The sequence below is a fragment of the Siniperca chuatsi genome, linkage group LG7, assembly GCF_020085105.1.
Source record: "Siniperca chuatsi isolate FFG_IHB_CAS linkage group LG7, ASM2008510v1, whole genome shotgun sequence".
Classification (NCBI taxonomy): domain Eukaryota; kingdom Metazoa; phylum Chordata; class Actinopteri; order Centrarchiformes; family Sinipercidae; genus Siniperca; species Siniperca chuatsi.
The window spans coordinates 14,365,190-14,385,001 of record NC_058048.1 but is presented as its reverse complement, the minus strand read 5'-3'; the positions used below and the strand labels follow the sequence as shown (position 1 = coordinate 14,385,001).

General features: G+C 39.9%; 1 protein-coding gene and 2 non-coding genes across 9 annotated transcripts in view; 2 read left to right on the top strand and 1 right to left on the bottom strand.

Annotated features, from left to right (window-relative positions):
* LOC122879450 (cytoplasmic dynein 2 heavy chain 1) overlaps positions 1-19,812 on the bottom strand; it is a 125,591-nt gene that overhangs the window by 30,640 nt on the left and 75,139 nt on the right. For 5 of the 7 annotated variants that reach the window (XM_044203550.1, XM_044203553.1, XM_044203551.1 and 2 more), the window contains 7 exons: positions 18,893-18,958; positions 18,716-18,766; positions 18,580-18,633; positions 18,173-18,304; positions 14,594-14,666; positions 5,140-5,300; positions 3,855-3,980 (listed from right to left, as the gene is read on the bottom strand). In XM_044203550.1, coding sequence (XP_044059485.1) covers positions 3,855-3,980; positions 5,140-5,300; positions 14,594-14,666; positions 18,173-18,304; positions 18,580-18,633; positions 18,716-18,766; positions 18,893-18,958 — 663 coding nt within the window. Of the gene's footprint in view, positions 1-3,854; positions 3,981-5,139; positions 5,301-5,915; positions 5,940-7,084; positions 7,162-14,593; positions 14,667-18,172; positions 18,305-18,579; positions 18,634-18,715; positions 18,767-18,892; positions 18,959-19,812 lie in introns of those variants that run through there. The other 2 variants (XM_044203557.1, XM_044203556.1) reach the window with 2 other exon arrangements.
* trnam-cau lies at positions 9,685-9,757 on the top strand. The gene has a single exon. It is a non-coding gene; the product is annotated as a tRNA-Met (tRNA).
* trnam-cau lies at positions 10,382-10,454 on the top strand. Its single transcript has one exon. It is a non-coding gene; the product is annotated as a tRNA-Met (tRNA).

Sequence of the window (19,812 nt, the reverse complement as noted above, 5' to 3'; positions counted from 1 at the left end):
TTCTATGTTTCTCAAAGACTTGTGGTTAAAAATAGCATGTTGGCACCTTAGGGTCTTGTGTCATCTGATTGGGCACTTACACACAAGCACATGCACACACACACACATTGAATTGTAATCAATGTGTTTCTGCATCATTTGGAACCTAATTCATTCTCATGGAAGAACACATGATCACAGAAAATCAAAGAACACAGAAACTGACACCCCTCGAAGAAAACTTGTGTCTCTCATTGTGTGTGCGTATATGTGTTGTCAACCAGAATTTCACTGGAACAAATGATAGCATTGTGAGATTAACAAAGAAGAAAAGAAAAGATGGGTAGATACAGAGAAAGGAAGAGAAGGAGGAAGACAGAAGGGGAGCGAGAACACATTTATTTTACATACATATCTATAAACACACACACACACACATATATATATATATATATACACACTGTATGTATTGATACTCAAACTCAACAGGCTTTATACACATACACAAATTTTTGCTGATGGAGATTTGTATCATCTTCACACTAGGAATAAGAATCATAAGATCCAGTAACTCCTGATACAATGATAATGACTATATCACAATAGATGTGATTCTGAAAAACCTGATATACAGTATTACATTTTTATTATAATACAAAACTCTGTATCAAAATATATCTGTCATTTCATTTTATTGTGATTGGCAGACAGAAAGACATTTAGATTGGTAGTTAGACTGATAGATAGACTGAAAGATAGATAAGTAGATGGATGGAGTGGGTGATGAGTAAAATAAGAGACAGAAAACGCTGCAAGTGGAAGAATATAAGTAGACAGGGATGAGAGGACTTCTGCACTGCCAACTTCAATTATGAACAGTGACCGCTCTCCTTCTCTGCCTCTCTTCCCTCCTTTCTCCTCTTCTAACTAACCAACTGGTTTAGTGAAGGAAGGAAAGACTGGAGAGACAGATGGCAAAAGGAAGCCAGAAAATGTAGAAACTACATTGAGAGATACAGTAAGCAGATGGACTCAGCTACAGAAACAGAGGCAGATACTAAAACAAAGCCCTCTCTTGGTATAATTTCCACCTGCCTGCTGAGGCTCAGTTCATCTTTCCCTACTTCCCTCCTTTCACATCCACTGTGTCTTCATTCCCTGCCTCCCTCGTTCCTCTTGTTGCATCAGTTTTTCATTTCAAGCTCGACTGCCAAGTCGACCCCAACCTCATCGGTTGCTGGGCAAAGAGCAAGACAAAGAAACGGTGAGAGCAAGAGGGACAGATGGGGGCGAATGGTGAGAAGATAGCTGGGATGCAGAGGTGGAAACAAATGGAGAAAAACAGGGAGAAAAATGCAAAATTAAATACTAGGAGGAGAGAAAAGAGAGAGGTGAGTGGAACGGAGAAGGAGAAATGTAGAAGAGGAGTAATAAGCTATGGTTTAAGTCACTACGGGAGTACAGACAACTCTGGACAGGAGGGATCTCTGGCTAACCCCAGGGCACGCACATGCACTCACATACACACAGACGCACATACAAAATCACTCACACACACAGGTGAGGGCGGACACACAGACATACACACACACAGACACAAGCCAATCACTGCCAACAGCTGTGCGTCCCAGTGAGAGCTACAGTGACACAGCACTAAATGGAACCCCCAGAAAAAGCCTATGGACACAAATAAACACAAAGAAAGTGGAAAACACATATTAACCCACTTACTGTACTGTGTAATGCACACATACACAATAATAAAAACATACAGGACGAGCAACATGAGCATTATGGGTGACACACACAGATATAAACTTGCTTCATGCAAAGCAAGATGATACAAACACACATGTATTTCCAGAGAAAGACAAACACACAGAGAGACAGACAAATAAACAAACACACACACGATAAGAAACACAGCCACACAGCACAGTGGGTAATGTGGGCTGACAGGTAGAAAGCAAAATGTATATGTACAGGCATAGGACAGAAGGAAATTTTAGATATGGAAATTTGGGCAGCCAGCAGAATATGTCCTTGTGTGTGTGTTTGTGCGTGCATGCGTGTACGTAGCAGTCTTGTAATATTATAATATTATTATTGTAATATTATAGATAAACACTGACAAGTGGAGGGAAACAAGAAATTACATACATACTTAAAGTACACAGCATCCTTCAGGCTCCCTGTTTCCACTGACCTTTCCCCCTAACCCCAACTCTACTTACCTGGCACTGTGGGCCAGAGGCGTTGTTAGGATCAACATTGGGGAATTAGCCCAACCCAGAAATCTTTAGATTTTCAACAGGTTATTGCACCATTTTCAAGTTATTTCAGAGAAAAATGTATATAAGATGCCTACATGGTACTTTAACCTCTAAATACCATCTTTGAATGGTCCATGGTTCGATTTTTTCCTTCTAAATAATTAAAAGTGACACTGAGTATAGACACATTTTCTTTCCTGTAGGATGATAGTAATTGACTTTAATAATAATAATAACAATAGTAATAATAATAATCATAATAATATGTGATTATAAGCAGCCTACCTTGCTGCTGGCAATGGAAGCATGTCATGACCTGTTGCTAGCTTGACATTTGCTATTGAAAGTGAACTATGGTAGCCTGAGTGGAATACATGTTTCAATCGCCAAATCAGTTCCAGAGATGCATATGCTTCATACATATGCCTCAGGTGAAATTAATTATGGCTTAAAGACTTGGATTCTACAAAGACAAAGTTTCTGTGCTTAGCCCATGTTACACATTAATATTACAGTGAGTCCAGGCTAGCTAGACCAGTGGTTCTCAAACTGTGTGCCGTCGCACACTGGCGTGCCTTGGGGCAGCGGCACTCTCAAGTCCTGATTCACCTGCTGCTACAGCAACAGGAGATAACTGCCTGCGCCTCGTTGCCTTCATCCTTTTTCTTTTTGAAAAAACGTCTTATATCCATAATCTTCAAGTCTTGCTTTAGTGAATTAGTTAGCTAGCTACCACCAGATGCCAACAGTGACAAGCCTTGTAACCGGCACACACTCTCTCTCTTTCTCTCTCTCTTGCTCACACAAAATGTGTGCACGCCAAGTGGTGTGAAATAGATTTGCTGCTTGAATGACACACAGAGGACCCAAAAGGTATGTGCGTTTTAGATCACTGATATCATATTATTTTTGAGGGCTTTAATGTATCGGAATGACAAATTAATATATCTGGGGCTATTTTTTCATTATTCTTATTTTTGGGGGAAGATCCGGGGCTATTCATAAAACAGTAGGGGCTGTAGCCTCAGATGCCCAGGCCTAACGACACCACTGCTGTGGGCTTGAGATGATGTGGAAAAAGTGCTTGTTTCACTGGGCTGTTTATTGGTCCTTTTTCTTTGACTTACTTTGGAAGTCTTAGAATGGATTTATTATATTAGTTTTGGACTTGTTATAGTCCCATTGTGGAATCATTGCATCATGTATTTGAACTAAATGGTAAACATTTTCTGTTTATCTTTTGTAATTTGCCTTTTCCCACCCACGACTCCTGACGCACACCTGGTTTTCCACAAATGTGGCTGCAGTATAATATCATAAGTGTTAATGTAATGCTAGTTAATGCCATGCTACTGTGGACAGACACACATCCATATTCAAACATACAGAATCTCTGTAGGCTAACAGAGTCGATTTGATCACTCTCTCCCTGAGTTGATCAATAAGGGACCTTGGCAGGTACTATTATCCAATAATTACACATAGCAGCCCCTATCAATCAAAAAGCCTTACCACACACAAAGACTCTCTCACACACACACACACACACACACACACACACACACACACACACACACACACACACACACACAGATTACCTACTTTTTCCAGGAGGGGTAGCCATGTAGTGACAAGGTGAAGGTTTTTCAGGCAAAGCCAGTCTCCATTTCGGGAACATTCTCTGATCGTAGCTAAGGCCACATCAGCCTGTCCCTGACCCATAGAGATCTAGACAGACAAAGAGAGCCGTGGAGGTAGGAGGGGGCAAGAAACAGAAGCAGTGGGATGGAAAATTTGATTCTACATTGTAATTTCTCAGAAGTTAGAGGCAGATAATCTGATTCAATATTTTAATTAATCTCGCTCCTCAGTGGGAAAAACTATCAAATACTTGCAAAGTGAGATTCCCATTGTGATTTCTATAAATAGAGTTCCCGCATAGAGGCCAGTAACTCATAACTAATCTGTTTTATATGTATATGTAGCTGATATGACTTACAGTAACATTATATGCAGCACCCATTTGAGTGGAATGCAGTGTGTACATCTTTAGTGCCCCATATATGGGTTCACTTATGCTGTAGTTGGTTGTATTTACAATGGGAAAGGTAAAAAATATGTATTTTCTATAACTTTCTGAATATTCTTGGATAAAACACATATTAGCTATATGGCCAAATAAATTTGAACTCTAAAACTGTGAGCTGATTGTGGGTTTGCATACTTGCATACTTTTGAAAGTTGTAAATAACATCTATAAAACTATACACTTTGGTGATCATTTTTTGGCAAGAGGTCTTGTCACAGTCATTTAAAACTGGAGGATGAACCAAAATCCCTTGGAAATATAACTCGAACTGTAATGAAGAAACATGTCACCCAAAGCAATGGTATGACTCTTGTATGTGTTTTCAATAGTTTTTTGAAGAGAGTGGCGTTCTATGGCACAGGGGCAGAGGCTACCGTATATCAGGTGTTGACTACACAGAGAATACTTGTTAGTAAGATACATTTCTTTGTGGGTTTTGGTCTCTTCAGGGGATTTGTTAATAATTACAAAAATATAAAATAATGCCCATTGTTCTAGAATAGCTATATTAACCACATATTGAATAACAGCAGTTGTGTAGGAGTGTCTTGCAAGGGCAGTTCTTGCTGTCTTGAAATGTATTACAACTGATGAATTCCACTGACAGAACATTATCAAGAGTTTTGCCTCAAAACTGTGTTTCAATTCAACATTCAACAAGCTGTATCGCTCTCATTTTCCCCATTTAGGTGCACAATAGACTATTCTGTAGATCTGATCTTGGTATTCTGTTGAAAGAATCCCCTTGCACTTGCTAATCTGCTATGACTTCTCCCATTTAATCCTGTTACTCTCTACCTCATGATAGTTGTCCCTGCCCACTATTTCAGCTGCTAGTTCTGCAAGCTCCTGGGACGGGTCTGCCCCTGGAGAGATGATGATCAACACCGGCTCCCATTCCAATGTCTCAGTGTAGAGACGCCGCAGGTTTAGCGGAGGGGGGGAGAGCTCTTTCATACCTGCAGAGAGAAGGAGATAGGAAGAGAATGAAGGGTGTGAAAACCAGATCTGTAAAGTGTGTTGCAACATTTCATTTAAAGCTGATATGCTACTCAAAGTCAAAGTGACTGGATATACTGCACAGAGAGAGTACACCAGGAGGGGACAAAGAGAAGGCAAAAAAGAGAGCAGGAAACAAGTGGAGGTAAATGCTTGTAAGTAGTAGCAAAGGGCCGTTTGGTGAGGGTAGATGGAAGAGAAGGAGACACAGGTGGGGTAGACAAATCAAGAGGGAAAAGATGACAGGGAGACAGAGGGAGGGCATGAACAGGGAGGGGTAGACAGTGCCCAAGGGGGGGAAGGAGGTTGGGGAAAAGAAAAAAAAAGTAGAAGAGGGCGAGCAGAAGGGAGGCGATGATGGAGAAAGGTAAAGAGGGCATAAGGAGAATACACTGAGAGAGACAGAGTGAGAGAGAGAGAGAGTTTAGAAGGGAGATGTGGTGTGCATACTGAGTGCTAGGTATGCAGCAGTATTCAACACACATAGTAGAAGAATACCTTGTCAGCCACCTGGTGTTGAGAAACCAGGCTCTTTGTATATGTGTCTAAGTGTGTCTGCATGTGTGCGTTTCCTCACTGAGCATTAGCCTCTAATCCTCCTGTAATATATTGAATCGCAAATCAGATATGAGTTAATAGTGACACACAAGCAGCGATACATGCACACACAGTGTGATTGGCTGTGTTAGAAATTCTGCTGTGACGTTATTCACACATGTATCAGCAGATATCTCTTTCAGACACACTCATACTTAGCTACGTACACACACACACACACACACACACACACACAGTGCTGTCACTTCTGGTTGAGGCGACTGGTCCAGCCTGAACCTTCTTTTGGTGTCTGCTGCCAAATGCAATCTGCTGCACCGAAGTACACATACATGCACGCGCACAAGGTCTTGGTAGAGAACATCTCAGAGCGACCTTTTGCTGCATCACCATGGCAACACTAAAAAAAAACAGCCATCTGACCACATGGCTTGTGATGTCTGACTGCAAAAAAGGGGAGCATTTACAGAACGTGCACAAATACATACACAACTACCTTTTGACATGGGCAGGTAATCAGTATTTGTGCAGCAGACCAGCATCCTCTGTCAGTGAATAGCAAAGTTCACTGTGGCTTTTATGACACACAATCAGGGCAAAGAGGAGCCTAGAAAAAAGCCAGTGCCGCAGTCTCCCAATGGTTAACAAACTGATTAGTTGAGGAATCACCAAATGGCTAAGAATTAATGAGCAGACACTGAGTTGCACACAACACTTGACATAAGCATTCAGGTTTTTCTATTAATATCTTTTTATTTTTCTATTAAAATCACTGTCATTGATGGGATAGATTGATTGTTTAAACAAAAAGGGTGTCTTCTTGGCTGTATGATTAATGATAAGACAGAGAGAGGAATGTTTTTTGTGTGTGTGTGAAAGAGGGTCTGTATTTCTGAGAAGTAGAGAGAGACCAAGCCAGTGAGCGAGCAAGTGTGTTTCTGTGTGTGTGTGTGTGTGTGTGTGTGTATGTGTGGTTGTGCTCACCCAGGCATGCCTGTGTGCGTGAGCGCTGCCCAGTCCTGGACTGGGGGGATTGAGTGAGATTAGCTGTAAGCGGATTACAGACCATGCCTCATTAGCATACTGATTTACAGCCAAAAACACATACACACAAAATCTTCTTCGCTCCTGTTCTTTAATTTTTATCTGTCTGTCTCTCTCTCTCTCATTCAGACACACACTCACTCACCCACATCATGCGCTTGTACACACTCACTACACCTTCGTCAATGGGTTTGCTTGGCGTTCCAGGGATGTAAGGGCTATCTATAAGGATAGAGTAAACGTGTGTTTTATTAGAACTGCCGCCAGACAAACAAGAAGAGACAAAGAGACAAAGTAGTGATGCTTGTACTTTCTGGGAATTAGCTCAAATACAAACACAGACACATACCTTTAAAGAATAAGAGAACTAAGAGAGATGAGCTGTTAAACACCCACAAACTCAGGAGAACCATATATAAAACACACAAAGACACCTAGACAAACAGATTGACACATATACACAAAGTCTGGGGTGTTATCCTGAATGGTTATTGTTTGACTTTTCCCATATTTGACAAAAACATCTCACAGCCTAGTTGGCGCAGTAGGCAGTCTCATAATATGAAGGTTGTGAGTTCGAAATTGAGAATGTTACTACACAGTCAAATATGCAAATACAATACACGTCTAAAAGATGGAGAGATTGGCTGATGGACACCCATAAACACAGATATGCAGAAATACGTACACATACACAAAAGCTGGAGTGTCACCCTCAATGAGACAGTATTATTATTAGCACACTGGAGCAGCTGCACAACAGCTGACACTGAGTTTCAGTCAATAGAGCTTTTGCGATCAGTAGGAAGCAAGGATGTCAGAGCACTGTAGCTCACCAGTCTTCTCTCTGTCTCTGTGTCTACCTTCTCCCTTCCATCCTTTTTTCAACCACTTCTATTCTACTGGGGCTCTTTTGAATGTAATGTTAACAAAATTTGTGAAACATTTGAGAGTTGAGAAAAATACTACACTAAAATAACAGCCAATCATTTTCAAAAAACTTAGTGATATTGTTTTAAGGTCTTGAGGACTAGGTAGCGCCTCAGTCGCATTTATCTGAAGGTTGTAAGATCAAGCCTCACATTGGGTAGCTATTTAAGTAAAATGATGGAACAAATTTAAAAGAAAATATATTCTATGTGGCATCAATATTGTTGTCACATTGTTGTGGGCAAATAAAGTGTAAAACTGCAATGTTCATTTTGCAAATCTTCACCTAACAGTGTTGTTGTCGCAGTAGGCAGACATTTAAAAAAATCGAGTAACTCCACAGATGCACCTGTAACAAGTGCTAAAATATCCGTCGTTGAAAAAAAATCAAGTAAGTCTACAGTTACTCCTGTGACAACTGTTGTAGATCATTACGTACACGTTTTCAGGCCTCGTTGGAGCAGTAGGCCGCGTGCCAGTCTCATAATCTGAAGGTCTATGACACAAAGCATAACTCAGCACTGCGTGTTATGACACAAAGCATCTAAGGTTGATTATAGACTTTCTTCATTTCCATGTCAAATGAGCAATTCCATCCAATGATGAAGACTGCGTGATACGGTGGAAAGCTCCGGAACAAGCAAATAAGTGGACGTTGTGTTACGATCGTTTTGTCAGTTGTTGTTTCCGAGGTCAAGAATAACTGTCAAGTTGAATGATTATTGCTCATCTTTCAATATGTGGGAAGAGCTCTAACTGCCTCGTTGTCACAGTATGCAGACATTTTAAATAATCAAGTTACTCTGCTGTTGTACCTGTGACAACTCCTCAGAATCACAATGCACAATTTTTCAGGCCTCTTTGGCACAACAAGCAGCGCGTCAGTCACCTTGAGCGTCACCGTGAACGGTCAACTCTTAAGCTAACATGGACAAGAAGTTTGAAAAATGCTTGGAATGATGCAATGTTGAATCTTCATTTCCATGTCAAATGAGCAATTCCATCCAATGATGAAGACTGCGTGATGCGGTGGAAAGCTCCAGAACAAGCAAATAAGTGGACGCTGTGTTAAAATCGTTTTGTCACTGACACGCGCAGTAGGCAGCGTGTCAGTCTCATAATATCTCATAAATATCTTGTACGTACTGCGCAAAAATTCCAATCTATGAAAAACACACACCTGATGCCACCAATCGAAGAGGTCTTCGTCGCTCATCTCTTTATTTCACGTTATCTAGCATAATTCTCTGACACCATACCTCACACTCATCCATGCGCACACCTTCACCCCTGACTAAACTGACTACCACATGCACTGTATTATTATTTCTTTGTTGTAGTTAAATTCTTAGTCTTGTTTGCCTTCAACCTTTGTTCCCGCAATTTTGTAATGGCTTAAGTGCTGAATTATGACACAAAGCATCTAAGGTTGATTATAGACTTTCTTCATTTCCATGTCAAATGAGCAATTCCATCCAATGATGAAGACTGCGTGATACGATGGAAAGCTCCGGAACAAGCAAATAAGTGGACGCTGCGTTAAGATCGTTTTGTCAGTTGTTGTTTCCGAAGTCATGAATCAACTGTCCAGTTCAATGGTTACTGATGTGTGAAAAGAGCTCAAACTGCCTCACTGCGACAGCACGCAGTCGTTGAAAAAAATCAAGTCTACAGTTACACCTGTCCATCCAATTCCACCAATTCCATCCAATGATGAAGACTGCATGATACGGTGGAAAGCTCCGGAACAAGCAAATAAGTGGACGTTGTGTTAAGATCAACAACTGTTGTAGATCACAATGCACATGTTTTCAGGCCTCGTTGGCGCAGTAGGCAGCGTGTCAGTCTCATAATCTGAAGGTCGTGAGTTCGATCCTCACACGGGGCAGGTGTTTTAAAATCAGATGACAACATAACACAACGGGGATAAAATACCTTGTACGTACTGCGCAAAAATTCCAATCTATGAAAAACACACACCTGATGCTACCAATCGAAGAGGTCTTCGTCGCTCATCTCTTTATTTCACGTTATCTAGCATAATTCTCTGACACCATACCTCACACTCATCCATGCGCACACCTTCACCCCTGACTAAACTGACTACCACATGCACTGTATTATTATTTCTTTGTTGTAGTTAAATTCTTAGTCTTGTTTGCCTTCAACCTTTGTTCCCGCAATTTTGTAATGGCTTAAGTGCTGAGTTATGACACAAAGCATCTAAGTTGATTATAGACTTTCTTCATTTCCATGTCAAATGAGCAATTCCATCCAATGACGAAGACTGTGTGATGCGGTGGAAAGCTCCAGAACAAGCAAATAAGTGGACGTTGCGTTAAGATCGTTTTGTCAATTGTTGTTTCCGAAGTCATGAATCAACTGTCCAGTTCAATGGTTACTGATGTGTGAGAAGAGCTCTAACTGCCTCACTGCGACAGCACGCAGTCGTTGAAAAAAATCATGTCTACAGTTACACCTGTGACAACTGTTGTAGAGCACATGTTTCCAGGCCTCGTTGGCGCAGTAGGCAGCGTGTCAGTCTCATAATCTGAAGGTCGTGAGTTCGATCCTCACACGGGGCAGGTGTTTTAAAATCAGATGACAACAAAACACAATGGGGATGAAATTCCAAGCTATGAAAAACACACACCTGATGCTACCAATCAAAGAGGTCTTCGTCGCTCACGCTCATCTCTTTATTTCACGTTATCTAGCATAATTCTCTGACACCATACCTCACACTCATCCTTGCACAAAAGAATAAGTTGAATGGTTATTGCTCACCTTTCAATATGTGAGATGAGCTCTAACTGCCTCGTCATCACAGTATGCAGTAATTTAATCACAATGCACACTTTTTCAGGCCTCTTTTACACAGCAAGCAGCGTGTCAGTCACTTTGAGCGTGACCGTGGTCGGTCAACTCTTGATGAAGACTGTGTGATGCTGTGGAAAGCTCCAGAACAAGCAAATAAGTGGACATTACGTTAAGATCGTTTTGTCAATTGCACGTCCGTGTCATAATCGTCTTGATTTTGAGCCTCACATGGGGCATGACAACAAAACCCTATGGGGTTGAAATAGCTTGTCCATACTGTTAAAAGTCGGGTGTCAGTGGAGATACATAAAAATTCCAATCAATGTATAAAAAACATACAGCTGACACCGCCAATCACAGTAGTCACCGTCACTCACGCTCACCTGTTTTTTAAACGTTATCCTTCGTAAATCTTTGACACCATACCTTACACTCATCCATGCGCAGACACTCACCCCTGACTAAACTGATTACCACAGGCGCTGTATTATTATCTCTTTGTTGTAGTTATATTTTTAGACTTGTTGGCTTTCAATCTTCGCTTGTCCTCTTTTGTAACGGCTTTAGTGCTGGGTTATGACGCAAAGCATCAAAGGTTGATTATAGCCTTTGTGTGAGCAGCTACAGTTACACCTGTGACAACTGTTCTAGATCACAATGGACATCTTTTCAGGCCTTGTTGACGCAGTAGGCAGCATGTCAATCTCATAACCTGAACATTGTGAGTTCAAGACTCACACGCGGCAGATGTTTTATTAGAATGAATCACAATAGGACGGATAAATGCTACGGTACATACTGTTAAAAGTCAATTCTGTGTAGTTTATTGTAGATATTGAAAATTTGTTAAACCTGGATTTAAAACCCCTCCACAGCGCTACTGATTTAGTGATTATGGCAATTTACAGGGTGCACAAGAGAGAGAAAGGGGTATGGGATGCAATAAATGACCTGGGCCGGAATCAAATGAGACTCAGCTACATGCCTAAAATACATTACATCTGCTGTATTTCTTTTGAGCCATGCTGTTGGCATAGTTTAATGGATGGCAATGTCAGTCTGTCGATTGGTCAGCCCATCACTTTGTTCCAGAATGAAATATCTCAACATATTGGATGAACTGCCATGACATTTTGTACAGACATTCATGTTTTGCAGACGATGTATCCTAATGACTTTGGTGATACCCTGATTTCTCCTCTAGCACCACCATGAGGTACACATTTGTATGTTTTCAGTGAAATGTACTATACTATGTAAACAACTATCGGATGGACGTCTGGATAAATTGAAATAACTTGGTGATCCCCTGACTTTCCATGTAACACCATCATCAGCTAAAAATTTTGATTTGTCGTTTATGACCAAATAGCCTCAGATGTATTTTGTGTGTAATGCTAATTAGCTAATGTTAGCATGCTAACACGCTAAACTAAGACAACAAGGTAAACATTTTTTACCAGAGCTGCTAGCATGATTGACTGTAGACTCTTAATCTTGTTCATATGTAACAATGATTATCAGTATTTTTCCAGTTAAGTGAACAAACTAATTAATAAATACAAATTCCTTAATCATACAGCTCAGCTTTAACTAGTGAATGTAAATTATATTTTTGCTCTCGTCATGTAGATCAGCGGAGTAAATAATATAGTGAAAAAGTCAACTAGAGACACATCCTGAAGCTGCTCCATAGAAAATGATTCATGGAACTAATTTTTGGTCACTATAACAGCTCCAATGGTGATGTGGCTACATTTTCTAGTTAAGAGCTATAAGCTGAATATTCAAATAAAAGTATTTTGGTTGTTGTCTCAAACATAAATTGAGCCTAAAAATTACTCAGTATCACTGGACCACTGTTACTTGCTCACATCACAAACTCATAGAGGTTTTCTTTACAGTCAAAAACCACTGGGACAGCACAATGTAAATTCTATTTTAGGGTGGGTTTTCTCATTAAAATAAGGAATATTTGGCCTTGAGTTATTGTTTATTAATTAATGAATTCATATGACAAAGATGCTGACATCCAAAGCACATAGATTTCCCCAAGGTTAACACATCCAATAAGGCTTTTTAAAATGCATTTGTGTATTTGGCATACTGTGTGACAGACAAAGGCAGGTGCAGGACCAGAGAGTAAAGGAATTAAAGAGTGTCCTTGTATTCAAAATTCAAAACTGAACCGACTAAAACTGAAATGTTAAGTTATGTTATACATGGTGTGTTAAGTAAGCTGTTACAAAGGTCGATATTAACCTTTATAATAGTATATTAGGTAGGCGACTTAATATTTTGCATGAAATGATCAGAAAGGCAGACATAGGCCTACCATTTGGACAACCCAGAATTTACTATGCAATGAAAGCTTCATAATGGTCAACTAGAGTTTTGTGTTATAAGTTTGTTTCACATGGTTTTATTTTGTAAATTTTGCAACTTTTAAGAATTTAGTTTTTTCTTTTTTAACTTGCAAGCTAAATTGTCTGGAAAATTACTTTCAGCATTAGTGATTAACTGGATAGTGAGCAGCTCAAAAATGGCCAAACACACACACACACACACACACACACACACACACACACACACACACAAAATGCTGACATATTGATGAACAGGTTAATGTACATGCTCTTGTTCACACAAACAAAGCAATGCCACACAGCTAACAGGCAGAACCTAAAAAACCTAAAAAACATTTGAAGCCAGCACACCACCATTAGGATTATCTGGACTGAATGAATGGGCTCATTAAGCACAATAAACTAACCACTCTCTAGCAACATCATAACTGTGTGTGTGTGTGTGTGTGTGTCATGGCAAGTTCATGCTTGTATGTGTGCTTGTATCAGTGTGGGAGAGAGAGAGACAATGAGAAAAGACAACATGTGTGTGTGTCTGTGTGTGTTTACGTATGTGGCATTTCCTCAAGGACAGTGGCATTCTCACAGTGATGAAAGACATAAAGAGAAAGGATGGCGAGCAGTTTCATGAAAAACAAATCACACCATTGATTATTGAAGTATGGCTCAGAACTCCAGAATAAAAGCATTGTCTGAGAATATTTTGCTTGAGTGGAGTGTGAAGGAAGAAGGTGCTTGTGAAAAACAAAGTCTTTCTACATAGCAGAATGACGGCAAAAGTAAAGTAGTATCCCAAAAGGAATAAAGGAGTATCTGGTCGTAGAAAAGGTTTCAGTCGTAGTCATGTGGACACTGTTGATTCTGAAAACAGTGTCCAAATGACTATGACTGAAACCTTTTCTATGATGGAACACTCCTGGACGAATGAGGGACTACACCGTCTTATTTTGAAGAAATTTGAGTATCTGGTCATTGATGATGTTTACAGCTCATTTTTCAGAGCAATCACAATTAAATACAGAAGGGCAAAGATTTACTGAACCTTTATCAGAACAAACACAAATCAAGCTGTTCACATTTTTCAACAGCTCTTCATACTTGTCTTGCAGTGTACAAAATACAGCTTCACTTTATCATTCCAGCCAATATATTTATTGGTTTGTTTACCTTCAACAACAACTGCAATACACTTTAATGGTGTGCATAAGAAGTGATACATGTATATTCATTGATGTGACACTCATTTTAGGTCTTGGTCTGATCAAGTGAGATCAAAAGAAGGAAAGAAGAAAAACCTTGTAAAATATCAATAATGATAAGACTCATTTGTAGAGCGGCTAGGTGCCTAGTGGGCAGAATGACTATGTTGTGAACGTGATTTGTTTTTTTGTTGTTTTTCAGTGGGAATTTGTGAATAATAAATGCTTTTTTATGTGTATTCTGAACTTTACTGAGCTTAACTCCAGTCCACTTAGGCATTAGGCATTAACATTGATTGAAATTATAAAAAAATGAAATCCCTAATATGAAACACTTACCCAGGGCCTGGGTGGCAAATGCTGCCATGGCACTCTGCAGTCGGTCTGGTCTGACTGCCTGAACCAATAACAGCTGGGGAGAGCAAAGAGGAGAAGATAAATTGAGGAAGAAAGAAACAACAAGTATCCATTAAAACGTGTTAGACAGGTCAATTCCTCTCATATCAAACAAAAATGTTACGTATCCAAAAGTCAGCTGTCAAGAAAATAAATAAATAAATAGGCTACCTTGGATACATACCAATTGTCAAATTCACAGAGGCTTTGAGAGGTTCTTTTTTTCATTTTTGAGAACACAATAAACAAAGTAAATGAGTAAGTCCATTGGTTTGATAGTCAAGTTTGCATACTTGTCTTTAGTGATAGATGGCTTCTGTCTTGTTTTTGCTTTTAAATGTGATTCTTTATTCAATCTCAAACCACATCGGAAGTGGTGTGCTATAAGACACAACCAAACAGTTTTATTTCTATTGTTATCACACTGTCTTCTCCTTAATAGTGAAAAAAATAACAATAGATTTAATGGGCTGTCATTACAGCCACCACCGTAATAACTAGAAAGGATTTAGAGAGCGCACACGTCTGTCAAGGATGCCTTATCCTCATTCTAAATATGTTATGGAAAAATAATTTAAATAATTATTCAAAAAAAATAATTACAAGGTTTTAATCTGATTCTAGATTTGGACCTATCCAAATAAACTTGATAGATAATATCACTAATCATTTTTGGAGAAACTGCAAAATTTAAAGTGAGTCCCCATCATGGCAACTGAGTTATGCTCATTTAAACTGATTATGCTGCTGTAGCACCATCAATAGGAAAAATACCATTAAGAGGAACTGCACATTTAAACATGTTTTTTGAGCTGTAAACTAAATTATATGACCGTACTGTATTGAAACACATCAAAGCTGGTGTTAATATTGACATTCTTACCAAATTTATGAAAATCTGCATATCATGGGTTGAAAATGGCTCAACAAGACATCTACAGTTTTACCCTGAATTTTGCAAGGCCAATGCTTACGTAGAGTCGACCGTTTGGGACTAATTTACGTCATGTCATTTATATAGAAAAATTGTAAAAAAAAAAAAAAAGAAAAAAAAAAGAAAGAGCGTTAACGCTAGTGCTGGGTATCGTTTAAAGTATGATACCAGTACCAAAACCAGCACCCTTAAAGTAATAACGATACCAATAGAGTACTTCATTCGATACCCATTATGTGAATGGAAACATTCAGTTGCGTAAAATGCCTCCACTCCTCCCCATCCAAATTATTTTCCGACATACATTTTGAAAGTGTTCTTTAATTCGATTTTAATGTCGAGATAAGTGTAGCCTATATATAGAGAGACAACAGACCAGCCTTGTTTATCAGTGTTGAGTCATGGAAACGTTAATTCTGAAGGACTATGAGTTAACAGTTTGAGGCAAGCATAGAGGTTGTATGAGGCTATGTGTAGCTGTGGTTGTGTCTGTTTTACAAACCACAAAAAAACAAACACAAAGCCAGCGGTGCTACTGATACTGCGGATTGTGAGCTGAAGTTTCCTTGGTAAACACACTGATCTCTTCAGCTGTCATAGTCCCTCCTGCCCGGCCTGTTTCTCTTGCGGTCACTTCTCCTCCGGAGCCCGCTTTGCTGACGGACTGTCTCTGGCCTAGGCAGAGCGGACAGGCCGGGAGTCCACAGGGCGGGTTGCCACACACTGGCACACTCCAAACACTGGTTCCGGAGCTGGGTCCGGGTCTAGCCCGCCAGAGAATGAGGAAAAGTTCTCAGTGTGTGTGGAGCGGCAGCCCAGCAGCAGCCCGATGTATGCAACTGCTAGTTGTAGCTGTAGATGCGGTAGTGGACCAATCACACGTTGCATTAAATTGAAGCACGCTTGCTGTAATTGGCTGCGAGCAAAACCATATAAATATAAAAAAATTTCTAGATCTGGATACAAAAAGGATCGAATGCAGGTATTGTTTTACTGGAGACGTTTTGATACTACTTGGTACTGGGTTATTTCGGTCGATACCATAAAGCGATCGATTACCAATACCCAGTTAACGCCCTCTAATCAGATGTGGGCAGCCCACCTCCTTTGAGTGGGATTCTGTGAAACAGCGCTCATTTTCAAATATATATGCAGATGGAGACGCATCATTTACTGGAGTTTATGCTAGTTTTTGCTAACCTTTTACTTACTTAGTATTTTTCAATAGTGGCCCAATGGTTCGGACTTGTGTTTTTGACGGGTGCAGAAGCACCAGCGGACTGTATTCTTTCCCATGATGATAATCCCATAATAAACGCCAGGGCTACGGCTACGTACTGACACTCCCCCACAGACACACATTCACTGGAGAGCCTCTAAGCCTCTCTGAGCCACTAATGTTAGCTCAGCTACAACACAGGTACCACACAGAAACTTTTACAAAGGGCCATGAATGTGCTTCTGCCTGTCAAAGCTACAGTGTGTTTCCAGCATGGAAACCGAGAGTCTGACAGCAGCTTCTCACGGCTGGTTAGCTGTCTGTCGCTCACTCTGGTCGGTGTCTTCCTACCTCCCGCTGCCCACACGAGGCCACGCCCCCTAAAGTGCTTGTCCTATGCAGTCCTCTGCTGCATTTTTTAAATGTGCTGGGAGGGAGGGATCTAGCAGAATGTGGGGGTTCAATTACATTTTAAATGTGTTGCAAATGCTCAATGCGTTTAAGAGTTATGTGAGTTTATGTAATATAGGCCAAACATAGAGTGGCCTTCATTAAAAAAATTCTCAGAAAATGGTGTGGCATGTAAAAAGAAATTCTAAACTGTTTTTAGGATGAGTGTGAATCAAAAACTGTTTTGCAAAAATATTAGACAATCTGTTTAAGCAGAAATGGCCTATACTGAAGTTTCACCTTGAACCAACATATCCAACGTTGGAGAAACTAGCAAGAGACAACTAGATTTTGAAAGTATCCAACCGAAAAAATCCCACCCCTCCCTTCAGGCCTCCCTCCAAAGCCACATCCCCAAAACAAATTTTCATATGCAATGAGTGCACGGGCAGAGTGTGTGCTGGTAGGCACGTAGGTAGGTAGGTAGATAGGTAGACAGACAGACAGACAGGTAGGTATGCCATAAGCCCATCTAATCATTTAATTTGGGCCGAATAAAAATTATTGCCTGCGACAGCTACAGATATCTTTTTTTTTTTTTAATTTCAGAGCATTTGATTTATTGATTGCTGTTGGAATGTAAAGAGAACGTCAACAAATATAACAAATATATGCTTCTGAAATACATTACCTACCCTAGCTTTTAAGAAGAGCGAGTCAAAATGAAATGTGCTTTATAACTGATCACATGGTGGCGCAATCTGCATTAAAGCCTAATCAGTTCTTCCCTGAACCATGGACTAACTTTACAACGGATTTTACTGAAATCTGCTAACTGACAGAGAAACAATCAAACAAACTGAGGTTAGCAGAGGTAACAATTACATAAAAACTTTACGTTTATGCACACTTTTTTACGTTTATGCACACTTTGTTCCATTTGGCTGATGAAATGACTGGTTTTTGATTGAAAGCTGACCTGCTGGAAGGGAGTAATCTTCTTGGCAATGGAGGATGGGATTTCCTGTTCACACTGTGAGCTATGTGAGAAGGACAGCCAAAGGTCTGAGTCACTCAAACACAGGGATTGGTAGAGGGCTGGGAATGTGGCCTGTGAAAGAGGGATGGTTAAAGTTAAAAGGGTGAAAGACAGGTCAAGAAATAATGTTAAGCTCGGACTGCTTTACTGGCATTCTATTTAAATCGCATTAAGCTATTATTTTTTTTATGTCTACTAGTTGGAGAAAATATCCAAATGTCAATTAATTACATTATTAAGCATTATTCTGTTATTGTTACGCTTTTGTCACACATTGCATATGCAGTACATATTTTGTATTGAATGTGTAAGTTTGTGTACGTCAGTGTGTATAACAGTGTGTTTACTTTAAAAATGGCCACTGCTCCTTGCCTCTCCTGATCAATCCAAGAAGGGAACTCCTGCCGAGAAAGGGGAGGTGTAAGTCAAAGACAGAAATAGTACACCGTTTTCTCGTTCTCAGAAATAAAGCTGCACTCTTACCTCTTTCTTAAACATTTCTCCTACGATGGATCCAGTAAAGACATCCCATTCCTACAGCAGAGAGTACTGTAAACATTTGGCATGTCCAAAGCTGAAATATCTATATTTAATTTTTCACTGAAATCAGCATTGATGAAATCCTAAAAATGCAGATACGAAATCTACAAAGGTACTCACACTCTCTTGGAAGAGTGCAGGGTACATGCCTTTCACAAAGTGCATAGCAAACATCAACTGGTCAGCCTTAGAGAACAAAGGAGAGAGATTGACACACAGAGGGAGTATGTCACATATGAGAACATGCTATTTTGCCCGGCTCAAAACTCAACTACAAACAAAGAAAGTCATAGAGAGCACAAAATGTTAGCATTTCGGCAAACACACTCATATTCCCATTGCATGATACGCAGCCCAGCCTAACAAAGGGGTTTTAAAGGGTTGCTACATACTGCCAAAAAAGCCCCAGGGACTTCAAGAACTACACTGGCTGTTGTATCATCCCTACACACTCTCTCTCTTTGTGCCTATCTCTATTTATTTCTCATCTGCTGCTAGGAGTTTGAGAGAGATAACAGAAAAGCCACTAACCAAGATGGAAGACCTCTCCCACTCCCACCCACAGAATGAAACAGGAAGACAGTGACAAAGAGACTCCAGTTGATACAGTAAATATGGCAGAAAGAGAAAAAGAGAGTGAGCAGGGAGAAAGAATGCAAGAAGCAAATATACCCAAATTTACATACACACACACACACACACACACACACACTCAGGAAGGTCTTGTTCAATGATTCATAGTTTAAACTGTGGAGGGTTTTAAGGGCTGAAAATAGATATATAAATACATAAATAATTATATAATAAATGCTTAAATAAAATAATAAATAAATAATTATATAATCTAATGTTTAATAAATATATAATTATATAAGCCATGTGGGACCCTTGAATACCAAACCACATGACCCACAACTTTCCTGTGTCAAGGTGTTTACACAAGACGTGAGCATGCGATACGGGTCAGGTGGTGTGTCACATAAACACTCAATCAGCATCCACACCTACACCTACAGACTGACACGTAATATATATTTTTT